Source organism: Cynoglossus semilaevis, chromosome 16 (assembly GCF_000523025.1).
Source record: "Cynoglossus semilaevis isolate Cse_v1.0 chromosome 16, Cse_v1.0, whole genome shotgun sequence".
NCBI lineage: Eukaryota > Metazoa > Chordata > Actinopteri > Pleuronectiformes > Cynoglossidae > Cynoglossus > Cynoglossus semilaevis.
In genome coordinates, this window is record NC_024322.1 from 16,134,647 (window position 1) to 16,147,295 (window position 12,649).

General features: G+C 44.3%; 1 protein-coding gene across 1 annotated transcript in view; it reads right to left on the reverse strand.

The window, feature by feature from the left end:
- The window catches only part of tns1b (tensin 1b), a 66,691-nt gene that overhangs the window by 9,377 nt on the left and 44,665 nt on the right, over positions 1-12,649 (reverse strand). Inside the window, 8 exon segments of the mRNA XM_025063734.1 lie at positions 1,009-2,481; positions 9,328-9,450; positions 9,733-9,798; positions 9,959-10,088; positions 11,652-11,727; positions 11,924-11,984; positions 12,084-12,196; positions 12,419-12,520. Of these exon segments, the coding sequence (XP_024919502.1) occupies positions 1,009-2,481; positions 9,328-9,450; positions 9,733-9,798; positions 9,959-10,088; positions 11,652-11,727; positions 11,924-11,984; positions 12,084-12,196; positions 12,419-12,520 (2,144 nt within the window).

Sequence of the window (12,649 nt, forward strand, 5' to 3'; positions counted from 1 at the left end):
ACACTTCCAAACAAACACACGACCTCCACTGCTGTCAGCCTGAGGACCAGAGGGATCCAGAAAGAGGCCTAATGCGTTGCTCAACAGCACTGTCAAACACTGCAACGTTGCCACGACAACGGCTAATGGTTTCCATCTGGGATTGTTGGAGATCCTTAAGACACAGCCTTTATTTTCCTCACTCTCTCCCATCCTACTGCACAGTCACTCCAACAGCTCAGGACCATGACGAGCTCTAGAACTGTTTGGGTCAGGGACGAAGCTAAGAAAAAAAAGACATTTTAAATCTATTTTTAAACTGTTAAATTGATGCAACGATGGTTGGAAGATGTTTTTGAATCTTATGGTTTTTTGTGTTTGCTTTACAATATATAAAAAAAGCCTGAACAAAAACACAAGAAAGTGTTGCATCACTGAGGGACGAGGTCCCAGGAGAGTCACAGCCTTTCTAGGCCTAGACTTAGTTCTCTCTATACGGCTTTGGAAAACTTCAAAAAGTGTGAGTTCAAGAACCCGGCGGTGAATGAGGCCAGTGTATCGTGGCCTCACTATTGTTCCCCAACTTTGGCAAAACAGATCTTGTGACATCCAGTCTCTTGGCAGGGGACAGAGTCTCCTTTGTGCGTCTCCAGTCCTCAGTTCTGTGAAACTTTAACATTATCCAATTCAGTTTTTGTTTTTTTTAACCACAGTCACTGTAATTTCCTCGAGATAAGAAACCACCAAAAACAAGCAGTGATGACGGCTGTAGGACAGTCAACGAGAAATCATTGGACGTTTGGTCTGATGAGACCAAAGACCAAAAGAAAAAAAAAAAAAAAGGCACTGACCACAGGGACTTCTATGGAGATCCACTGTATAGACTGTCCATTATGTGGACCACTACTATTTGTTGGCTATATTGAAAGTGAGAGGGTTGTGAAAATATATTTTTCCAGCTAATTAGAGGACGCAGAACGAAGAGAAGGTTAAAAATGGCAAACAGAATAAGGAACCATCAGATCTTACCAGCAAGTCTCTGCGAAACCAGACCTTCAACATTGAAGACATCACTGGACTCGGAGGTTCTCGGCTGTGGAGATCCTGACAAAGTGCTGTGGCTTCTCTGGGGCTCATCCACCTGGGACAGCGGGATGGAGGGGTAGGTGTTGCTGGGTCTCAGCTGGACCTGGTTTTGAGCCGCTACAACCGGCAGTCTTTGTAAGGGAGGGTCGGCTGCCGTGGTTTCAGAAGCATCGTTTGGAAATTCCACTTTGTCTTGTGACATTTGAGCAGGTGAAGAATATCTGACCGGACCGGAGGCAGGACCGAACACGTGGCTATTACTTGCCACACTGCCCTGATAAGAGGGTCTGGTTTGGCTCTGGGAGAAGGACGGCTGTGTGGTCACCACTGCACCGTTGTCCTGCAGTGGAGCACTCTGGGACTTGGGGACCGGCGGACAGCCAGGTTCCAGGTCCAACATGAGAAGATTGAGGGTTTCGATGGATTGCTCAATCTCTTGTTGTGAGGCGCTGTCACCATGAGGGAACTGCAGGGGGCGGTGGTAGTTGGTCATCGTTGCCACAGAGGGAGGGCTGAAGGTTATTTCATCAAAGACTGGCTCCTCTGGAACTCCAAACCGCTGCCAGACATTCAGACCACGCTGGACAGCATTTCTGCTGCTGGTGGTGCGGGCGGGAGCTTGAGGCAAACACTTTGGTTCTCCCCCCAGTGACAGGGACCGGTACAGGCTGCCGTTCGGCTGGTCTGAATATGTGACTGATGAAATGTCTAAATCGCTCTGGGTCAAAGGTAGACGTTTATCCACGTGGGTTATCTGACGTTTTTCTGGACCGCTGCATTCCAAATACGGCACGTGGTCCTGACCGTTGGTCAGTGACTCGGACTGGTAGTAGATGTCAGCGGGTGTGGCTCGACCATCTATGGAGGAGAACGTTCCGAGGCTGTCCACACTGTTGCCCTCCTGACTGGTGGGCAGCTCATCATCCAATATGTCCGTTTCTCGGTCCACGGTACCGTGTCCGTTGACATGGACCTGCGCTGGCACTAGGTGGAGCATCCCTCTGGCAGTGGATGCTGTAGTGGAGAGATAGCCCTGTTGGTGCATGGGACCCTCCAGGCCGCTGAGCAGCTGCTCCAGCTCCTGCTTCTCGGCCTGACTGATTGGCTGCTGAGCAGGTGGTGTGAGGCGATGACCTTTGGGCGACTCCTCCACCACAGGAACAGGAAGTTTCTGGCTCACGGTTGATGATGATGTCTGAGGTCCTGCCGCCACCTCATCGGTGCGGTCAGTTTTAATGGAGGCGGTGGAGTTTCCTGAATCGCTGCTCACCGACAGGGCGTGGTCGATCACGGGCGAGGTATGTTCCACAGCAGACGGAGAAAGGCCATTGGCTTTCACCGCTCCTTCAACTGAGTCCTTTTTGCGGACTTTGGCGTACAGGCTGCCGTCCAGAGGTCCTTGTGTGTGGACGAGGTCTAGGAACAAACAAGTATGAGAGGCACTGTTATAAAATAGATAAAAACAGTATCTTCTTTGATCCTAAATACTACAGTCATTAACGGTAGGTCGAAGTGGCGTAGCCGTGGTCGGCCGTGAGCAGGAGCTCAGTTTACTGTAACTGCTGGAAAATATGCGTTTAAGGGCAAAGTAGCTGCAGTAAAATCAAACACCGTTTCATGACTACCTATTCTGCCCCATACAGGAAATGAGCTCAGGGGCAGTGGCATGCAGGAAATCTGAGAGCCCGCCTTACACTTTATCAGGTACTGTGTATGTTCTATACGTAGTACTAGGTACTAGGAGCATAACTTCAAACTCTACACACGAATGTCAAAACAGTTACAAAAAAACTGATTTTGCATTTTGTGACATAAACAAGCTAAATAAGCTAACAACACAATGGTTCGTCATTAGGGGGTGAAGAAAACAGGTGTAAAAAATATTGCAATATTTCAGTTCCCGATATAGTATCGATATGTTACGATATCGATTTTTTTATTGATAATTAACAGTCAAATATTCATGGTGTTAGTATCGCAATATATCGTACTGTTGCCCCGTATCTCGATAGGTATCACCAGATACTTGCCATTGCACACCCCTAGTTGTTATTGACTGTAGACTGATCCACTGTATAGACTGTCCATTATATGGATGATAGGTATCACCAGATACTTGCCAATACACACCCCTAGTTGTCATTGACTGTAGACTGTTCCACTGTATAGACTGTCCATTATATGGACCACTAGTTAGGCCTTATTTGTTGGCTGTACTGTAGGTGAAAAAAAACTACAAAAATGGACATCAGGTGACTGTTCCACTGTATAGACTGTCCATTATATGACTGTAGGTGAAAAAAACTACAAAAATGGACATCAGGTTTGATTTCCCCATGAAAAAAACAAATTCAGACTCTGAAGTCTGTGGAAAATGTTGAAAATAGAAGTCGTTAACGTCAGACTTTAACGACCCCAGAATTAGACATTATTGCTCATTTAAGATCATGTTCAGTAAGAATACAGCAGCTGTTTCCACTCGGAGCTCTCGTGACTTAACAGTTAGATCACTGTCATTACACGAAGGGTCAACGGATCGAGTCTGACCAGCAGTTTAACACAGACCATAAACACGTGGCTGGTTGGGTCATTTATACAAGTATCATTTTATATCATTAATTAAACACTCTTTTTTTGTGGAATTGTAGAAGTTGGTACATTAAAAAAAATTTAAACAGTGATTTCAAAGAGGGACCAGCCTCGACCAGAGCGATGTAGTCATCACTGGAAAATCAGCCTCACAGGGTGAAGAAGTCCGGGGCCCCTCGCCCCCGCCTCCACGAGTCGGGAGGACACAAAAGCTCAACATACGAAGAGCCAAAATAAAAAAGGTGACGCCTATAAACACAGGCTCTTCACCTCCACACTGCGTTCTCTCACAGTCACGACCAATCAAACACGATCAGGATATACGAGTCTGTTTACTGCAGCATCGCCACGACCTCCGCAACGGCTCCCCAGACTGCGTGTGTCGGTAAACATAGCTCATGGATGCAGAGAGGAAAACAATATCACGTCAGACTGAGTCCATTACAGTTACCAGGAAACCTCATAAGTCATGGTCAGGCATGTCCTGGTAACTAAATCAGATGTTACAGCTGGAACGAGGCTGAACAAAGGTTCTGTCTGTGCTTCCGTAACTTATAGATATCTCCAGTCAATACAGGCCTCTGTGACTGAGCTCGGTGGGCGGACACGGGCGGGATACTGCACGGTTTCCCTTGGATGGCCTGGGGCAACTTGCCAAGGTAGTGGCATGTACTGTGGCTGCGGTCCTGCCGGAGTTCTGGTAGGAACCAGTGAGTTGGTCACAGAAAAACACAGTGTTTGTTTACGCTGCCAATCTGTTTTTATGACTGAGTCAATTTGTAAATTTTGAGAAGTACGTAACTGAGCCAAATCAGGGGGGTGAAGTCAAGTGGTATACTACAGTGGCATCTTGACAGAGTTACTGCAGAGTTACTGCACATGTACTCCAAAGTTACTGCAGTTACTGCAGCGTCTCTTTACATCAGACTATTAACAGTTAGTTATTAGCAGAGTCAACAACACAAAAACAAACACCTAAACATGTGTATCATAAACCAGGAGCTCCTAATGTCATCAGTACACATTCATACAAGTAAAAATAAAATAAAAATAATTCAAAGACCCAGTATCACATTTGATGATCAACAACCTGCCAAGAATTAAAAATAACTCTCTCTATTTGGATCGCCTATTTTAGCTTCGTCACATCCTTCAACCACAGAACAGAAGGGTTCCCTACCTGACGAGCCGTAGACCGCAGTCCAGTCTGACAGTGAGCTGGAAAAGCCCTGTCAGGCTGGGACGTGAGGGGCAGGGCAGTCGTAAGGGGAGATGGTTTTGGCCAGTGCTCCCTCTTTCTCCTCCCTCTCCCAAAAACCTCCCAGTCTGGATCAGAGAAGCTGCTGCTGCTGCGGCTGCTGCTAATGTGGCTCTCACTGATCTAAAAGGTTCCCCTGCTGGGTGGGCATGTGTGGGAGGTCTATCACAACAGCCTGTTTGATGTTGTGTGAGGGAGGTGGGAGTGTAAGAGGACACTGAAGTCCTGAATAGAAGGTTTGACGGAAAGACACAGCAGACGTGAGGTAACGGTCTCCTCCACTCTAAGATTATGATAAGAACGAGTTCGACCACTGCTGATCGTGTTGTTCATCTGTACAGGGTCAAAGGGGTCACTCTGTCCCCTACCTCGTCATAGGCTGCAGACAGTAACAACATAAAGTGCCGTCAGTCAGGAGAGCATTAGTGATGGTTATGATGGTAATTATCAGTTACTGGTTTATCAAGAATCTGGCGCCAGATACATGCCGGGGAAATCATACGATAGACTGATAACGATTCTTACAGATATTACATCATTATGCTAATATCGGGCCGATAATACTGATTGGCCGATATTACCTGACATCCCTAATAATCCGTCATGTTTCAGAACAACAGCTCATTAAGACTTCGATACTAACAGAATGAAGTCAAAAAGATGTTTCCTTTAGAAAAACAGAATAAAGTCAAAAAGATGTTTCCTTTAGAAAATGCAATGATCCTTCAAGAATAGCACGGTATTACTGCAGTAACGGCTGATACCGGCCGAACGGTCCTTGGTACAAAAAAGGTTGGGGACGCCTGTTGTAGGTATCGATGCGGTATCGTGAAACAAAATATTGGTATATTTCAGAGTATTTCTATTTTCTTACACTCTTAGGGCTCATACCATCATAAGAGATCCACTCAGTACATAAATGGAAGGAAAAAAAAACAAAAAAACGGCGAGACGAAGCCAACTGCTTAGTCAAGTGTAAGTACAAAAGCCTGTTCTTCCCAAAAGGTCACTTACATCTCATTAAAAATACATCAAGGATGAGAGTGAAGTGTGAGAGTGCTGAGGAAAACCAGTGCAAGACTCAAGAGGAGGTTTGAGATAAGAAGGGCGGGAGGTGTGTGTGTGTGTGTGTGGGGGGTGTGTGTGGGGGGGGTCTACTGATTATGGTCCAAGTATAGTTGGTTGTGTTCACCTTCTAAACCTACTCCAGATTAGAAAAAGATCTGAACCTGAGGTCATCAGCTGTGGATCTGACCACGGTTCAACTGTAACAAAACTGAAAACAAGGCAAAGTCACTAAAGGACAGGTTCAGAAATAAACAAAACCCAAACTTTCTGACAAGCTTTCTGGTTCTGAAGGTAATAATAACTAAAAATAAAACCCAGTGGCCCACTACTAAACAACCCATGACCCAGAACCAGTCTGAGGCCACAGGTTGGAGACCACACTAGAGAGACAGTGAGATAATATGAGATAAAAGTATGAATTACTTTTACTTTTTAATTCCCTTCCCCTGTGTGTCTTTCTTTAATTCCTGAAACTATATCAGCGTTGTGTTCAGCTAAATAGGCTCAGGTTTCACACTGTGTCAGTAAATTGAAACTAGAAGATCATTATATGAAATTACAGATACTTGTTTTGACATGTTTTGGTGGCGTGTTTGGGAGCACTGGTACGACTTTTAGCATTTAATTAGCATTAGCATTCTATCCTTTTATATCTGCACGTTCTCCTCTGATCTACCTGGTTAAATTACGGCTAGATTAAAAATGAGTTCCCACACCTACACTGCTGTTCTTCTGTGTGTTCTAACAGGATACTCTTCAACCGTGAGTGACCTCAGCCGTCCAACCTCACTGGGAAGGAATGCTAACAGGGTGACTGTAAGAAAGTGTCTGTGTGTTTGTGCTTCTGTCAGCAGCAGCAGCAGCAGCAGCAGCAGCGACAGGCCCACACTGACATTTCTGACCCCCCCTCCTACACTTTTGTGAATGCGTGCACAAAGGAGCTTCACAGCTGACTGCTGCAGTGTCCGCTGCGGCCTCCTACAGAACATTTCTCTGGATTTTTAATTTTTTTTTATGAAAGAATCTTTGCCCGCTTGAAATCAGGGATCAAACCCAGCTGTTTAACATAAAATTGGTTGAGGTTGAATCCCATACGGACTAGACTTTGGTCTAAAGGTAACTGGATATGAATTGGAACAGAGGGATCTACATTTGGAATCACTAGAGAAGAAAGAAAAGAAAAAGAACCAACACCAGGAATATTGGACTGGGAATTGGTGAGAAAAAAAATCAATAACTGATGGAGGAGGAGATTGATACGGTATCGTAAAATGAAATATTGCGATATATACTGTATCTCACATCCTTATCCATGACATTTATTTTCACACAAACGCTCCATCTACATATCTGCTCCTGACCCGGTCCCTCTGTCAAATTTTAGGAACCATTGTTGCCCACGAGTCACAAAAGGTTTGTCCACGCCTGATCTGGACTCATTAGTAAATTACTCACTAACATTTAGCAGTAGGTTCAACAATCTTTTTCATTCTTGAGGTCATTGGTTCAATCCCCAGCTCTTACAGATGAGGTAACATTTTCAACTCAACCTAACCCTAACTGTTGTCCACGTTGGACCGCAGTAAAACAACATATTAGACTCCTTCAGACCTAAACGTCTGTAGGGTGTATAGATGAATGGACGTGGCCCATAAAGGCCAAATGTTGTAATGTTTCACATACTTCTGGCCCACATGGAATGGAGCCAAAACAGCTGTAGCCATTTTTACCAAATAAACACAATAAAAGCGCTCTTCAATCTTTGGAAACCAAAACCCACAGCACCCCCCCAGCCCCCCTAACCCTCCTCCCTAACCCTCCTCCACTTCCCCCCAGCACTGATACCAACCAAAACACCGACCCTATCATTTTAGGTTTTATGCAACGACTGAATGAGTGATCTACGAGTACAACTAGACACTGCACTCAGACAAAACACAGCAATCCTGAGGATCACAGACTCAAACAACAACACTGTGTTTTTTTTTCATGGTTTACTACAGTAACACATCCTCCGCTCCAACTCCACCCAGTGGGTGGAGCCTCAACATCAGCCGTGAAGAGAGACAAGAGGGAAACCGTTCCAGTTTCCTGTGAAGACTTGTTTTATTGGAGGGAGTGTCATGTTTGTTTTTATATCTTTGTACTGTGTGTTTGTCAGTACTGTCCATTCAGTCCTGTAGGTGGGGCTACGTACATACCAATTTAGGAGCGAGGGTTGGGAGTTTGGAGCCCCCGCTGCAGAGATGTTGAGCCCTGACAAGAATCTCACACTCCTGCCAACCACAAGGTGGCGCTTAAGCACCAGCCTTTATTACACATACCATAGTTTGAGAACCCACTGTGTTAGCACAGGTTTTCCTCTCAGTGGTTTGTCAAACATAAAACTAAGACGTCATATAAAAAGACATTAACAATTCACGTCATTGATTTATCTGCCACGGTCTGAACGACCACCTGATTACTGCGACCAGTACCAGCGATCCCCGGGGTAAAATAACAGCCCACAACGCAATTCTTGTTTTTCTGGGGGTCGAATAAAAAAAGCAGTCGGGCCACAAAGTGACCGCCGTTCCCTCAAAAAAGGTTCAGTCCATGCCTGTGGTCAAAACCAAGGTATGTCTCCGACGGCACTCTGCGAAAGCAACCAGTCCGCTCTCCTGGGGCTTCTGGTCTCTCTGTGGTCCACGCTCCACCACATATGAATTCAGCTTCACCAGAGTCTCTCTCTCTCTCTCCTCCCATTCACAACACAATCTGCTGCCGAGCTCCAGGAACGCTGCACGGACTTCCTGGAGATCCGTTACTGCAGACGCCGCTGAAGTCAAAACCACTTTTTGATCCACGCTCAAATCCACACAGTTGATTAAGGTTAGCTTCAATACACCAGTCATGTGTGTGTGTGTGTGTGTGTGTGTGAATACCCTCCCAGCTTGGCCTCACCCACATTAAAGTACATGTACACAGTCACATGTGTAGCTCCCGTGTACATACAGTACGGCTGCCTTCAAAGACGTCACGTGTTCATCTGTTTGAACAACAACAGATTCCTGACCGACTCCGTCCATTTATCACAGACCACATGTTCTCACACAGCGGTTTCCAGACGAACGGGCCACAAATTCACAGCTATTACTTCAAATCTGCACTGAAGTTTATTTAAAAACTCAAATATTCCACCGTCACATATCGATCAGAAATGTCACGATCCGCCTACAGAACCTCTGTGAACCACCATAGACTGAGAACCCTATGTTGAAGACCTTTACATTACAAACTAAAATCAATATAATCAAATCATTAAAATAAGGTTTTAGTGTGTGTGTGTGTGTGTGTGTGTGTGTTACCTTCTGCTTCGTCCTCACGGCTTTGACTGAAGTTTTCATACGAGTCCCAGCGGATCAGAGGATCCTGGGTGTTGTAGTCCACAGAGACACTGGGTCCATTTTCCAGGTGGTCCACACCTGGACCTAGTACGAAGAGGCAGAGCAGGAAATGTGAATGTCTTTGAATCAGAACGTTATTCGTGACGATCGTTCAATCGCTGGCTGTTTCGAAAGGATTTTATAAAAGAATTTAAAAGTAAAATTCAATGTTTTTGTGGTTTTATTTTAGCTAATCCCCCTTGATAATGTCACAAGACGGACCAGGAAAAACGTGCTCTGTCCTGGCTGAACTCCCCCTCCGACCCCCATCCCTCGTCCCCCTGGTGGCAGACAGTGACCCTGTCACTCAGACACATTGATTCTTACCATTGATTTTCTCTGGTCCAAATGAGAAAATAAACTCCACTTTTCCGTATTCAGGAAACCTGTCATCTGCAGGGAACGTCGTGAGGAAACATTGGAAAATTCATTATTAATTTACACCACATCATTGTCAAACAGAACATCAGCTAAAACTGCTCAAGTTAGAAGACATGACTCCACCCAGTGATTGTTATATATATATACATATATATAATATTGTTGTCATTACCTTTAAACGTCTCATCCAGCTCGTCTTTCCCAAAGACGATGCTCAGGTCGTGGATGGCGCACGTGTGAAACTGCACCCGGAAAATCACATCTCTGCTGGGGCTGTGGTAACGCTTGTGATAACATTTGAGCTGCAAAACAAAACAAAAAAAAAACGATTTTTTACTGTAACAATATTTTCTCACATAATAAAAAAAGAAAAATAAAGACTTCATTAATATTCAGCAGTGGGTTCTACATTTTTTAAGTCGCCCGCTCAGTGAAGCACCCAGGTGACATTTTAACTCAACATAACCATAATTGTTAATAATATAAATTGTACAATATCGAGACGGTATCGTGAAACGAAATATTGCGATAATTCAATGTATTGATATTTTTTCACACCCCTAGTCATACCCCCCCAAAAAAAACACATTTTCATTTAATCAACCTGCAGAAATGAACCAATTAGAACAGAGAAGTCCAAATACTTCAGCGCTGATACCATCACCACAGGAAGTCGGGGCAACAGAAAATAATTCTCAGTTCAGCAGACGCCAAAAACATGACAAGTTGATTCACTGCAGCCACTTTCACCCCACCCCCCCCCCAAGACTCTCAAACAGAAAAATCATTTAAGTGCTTTTATATATATTTATATATATGTTATACATTTCTATCTGCCTCTACACACACACACACAGACACACACACCATTATCCAGATCGTTTCTCCCGGTACAACAGCTTTTAAAGCCGTACTAAAAGCACACATGGGAAAATCTCTCCCCCTTCACTCCTTTTCTCCCCCGCTGTTTTTCTGGTGAGGAGCCCAGACCTGTTGAGCTTTTACAAGGACCTCACATTCACAGGTACTGCAGTAATATTTACCGTAACGTCTCTGGCACCAGTAACTGAAGAGAATTAAAAAATGTCACAAAATAAAAAAATTTAAAAAACCTGTTCAAATATTCACGGCGTTGTTCATTTTGTGTTGCATTTTTACCTCCAACCACTAGTTTATTGTACAGGAATTGCTTATTTTTTTCCATTGCAGTATAATCTATTGTTACCCCTCTATTGTGAAATATATGGTATTACCAGATTGTTGACAGCATAGCAACTGTGGTATCGGATTGACAAGTCTTGAGGGGCAGTGAAGTACGTGAGAAGGAGTACGGTACACGCAGGAGAACATGGAGACTGTGAGCAGGTGTGTAGTCAGAATGACAGATGGGTTCAGGGAACGGGTCAATGAGGCAGATGACAGATGATGGTGTCTCTGTGTCATTAACAAATTTCTCCCTACATTTCTGGAAGTTTCCGCAACAGGAGCAGCCAGAAAGGCAGGAAGTCTGCTGCCAACCTGACATCATAGTTTCCAGGAAACACGTCGTGTGCTAATGGGGGTCTATAAAGTGAGGTGTGGGACCCCGGCCAACTGTCTCTCCCCACATTTTATAGCTCTATTTTTTTCTGTGAATGGATACTATAAACCGCCGCGGCGCATACAGTAATGCAGTACAGTGTACAGACGTGCAAAAGTGGAAAAACCAACGCAATTCCCTCAACAGTAGAAAAGACGTCGAGTTAACAACTGTACATTTGGCCAAATATTTTCATAAGTATTTTATGTGTCGTTTCATTTTTTAAATGATGTTTAGAAGTGAACCTTAAAAAATAAATCAGAGAAATAACACGTTTTGTTTTTACCAGGATGTCTCCTTTCAGAAGGAGTCCAGGTTCGATGGTGATGCAGATGCTGGTCTGGCCGTCGCCCTGCACGTTACTGTCAAAGAGAAGAACGAGATTAATAAAGTAACGTGAGCCGAAACTGTCCAGGGGGGCGAGGTGTGTTTTGGGAGGGGGCAGAGGGGTCGGGGTGGGGGGGGGCTATAACGAAGAGGCAGGGTTTTTTTATGAGAAGTACCTCCATCCCTGGAACCCTGTAAAAAGGTTTGGAGCCGGAATGTTCTCAGACTTACTAGATCCCAGATGTGTAGACGGGCTGCATGGCTTGGTAGATTTTCAGAAAAGGACGGCAACCTGGAAGAGGAGAGAGAGAGAGAGAGAGGGGTGAGAGGGTCCAAGATAAATGTCTGGACCAGAGTTGAAGAGCAGGGAACACGCTCGCACCTCCCTCACCTCCTTTAGACTCAAAGTTAGGGATGCCGTGCATGATGACGTGATGGAGGAACAGGGGTTTGTTGTTGATCTTGATGTGTCCAGAGAGCAGACCCCGGAAGTACTCCACGTACCTGGAGACCAGAGGTTCACAGGAGGAACTACAGTCAATTTCCATCTATTTAATTTCATCAGATACGTTTTAAAAAATTGGGTGTTGGTAAAAGATTAAATAATATTACAAAACATAATAACAGAAATAATAAAAACAATTAAAATTTTTTAAAAAATTCCCAGTTGACTGACAGAAAGGATTTTTTTCATTTAAAACCAATGAAAAGACAGGTGGCGCTAACCTCCTCTGTGACGGCTGACCTACAGGAAGAACTTTGTCTTCATAAAATCGTTTCATGGCGAATCTGTCCAGAGCCTGGTCGGCGCTGCAATTAAAGACAGGAAGTGTTATTATCAATGTAAAAAATATATTTTTGACATGAATATATGCAATAAATATTTACAGTCAAATGTCAATGGAAAATAATATTGAAAAAATTTAAAATCCTAAAAAAAACAAATATAACTTTGAA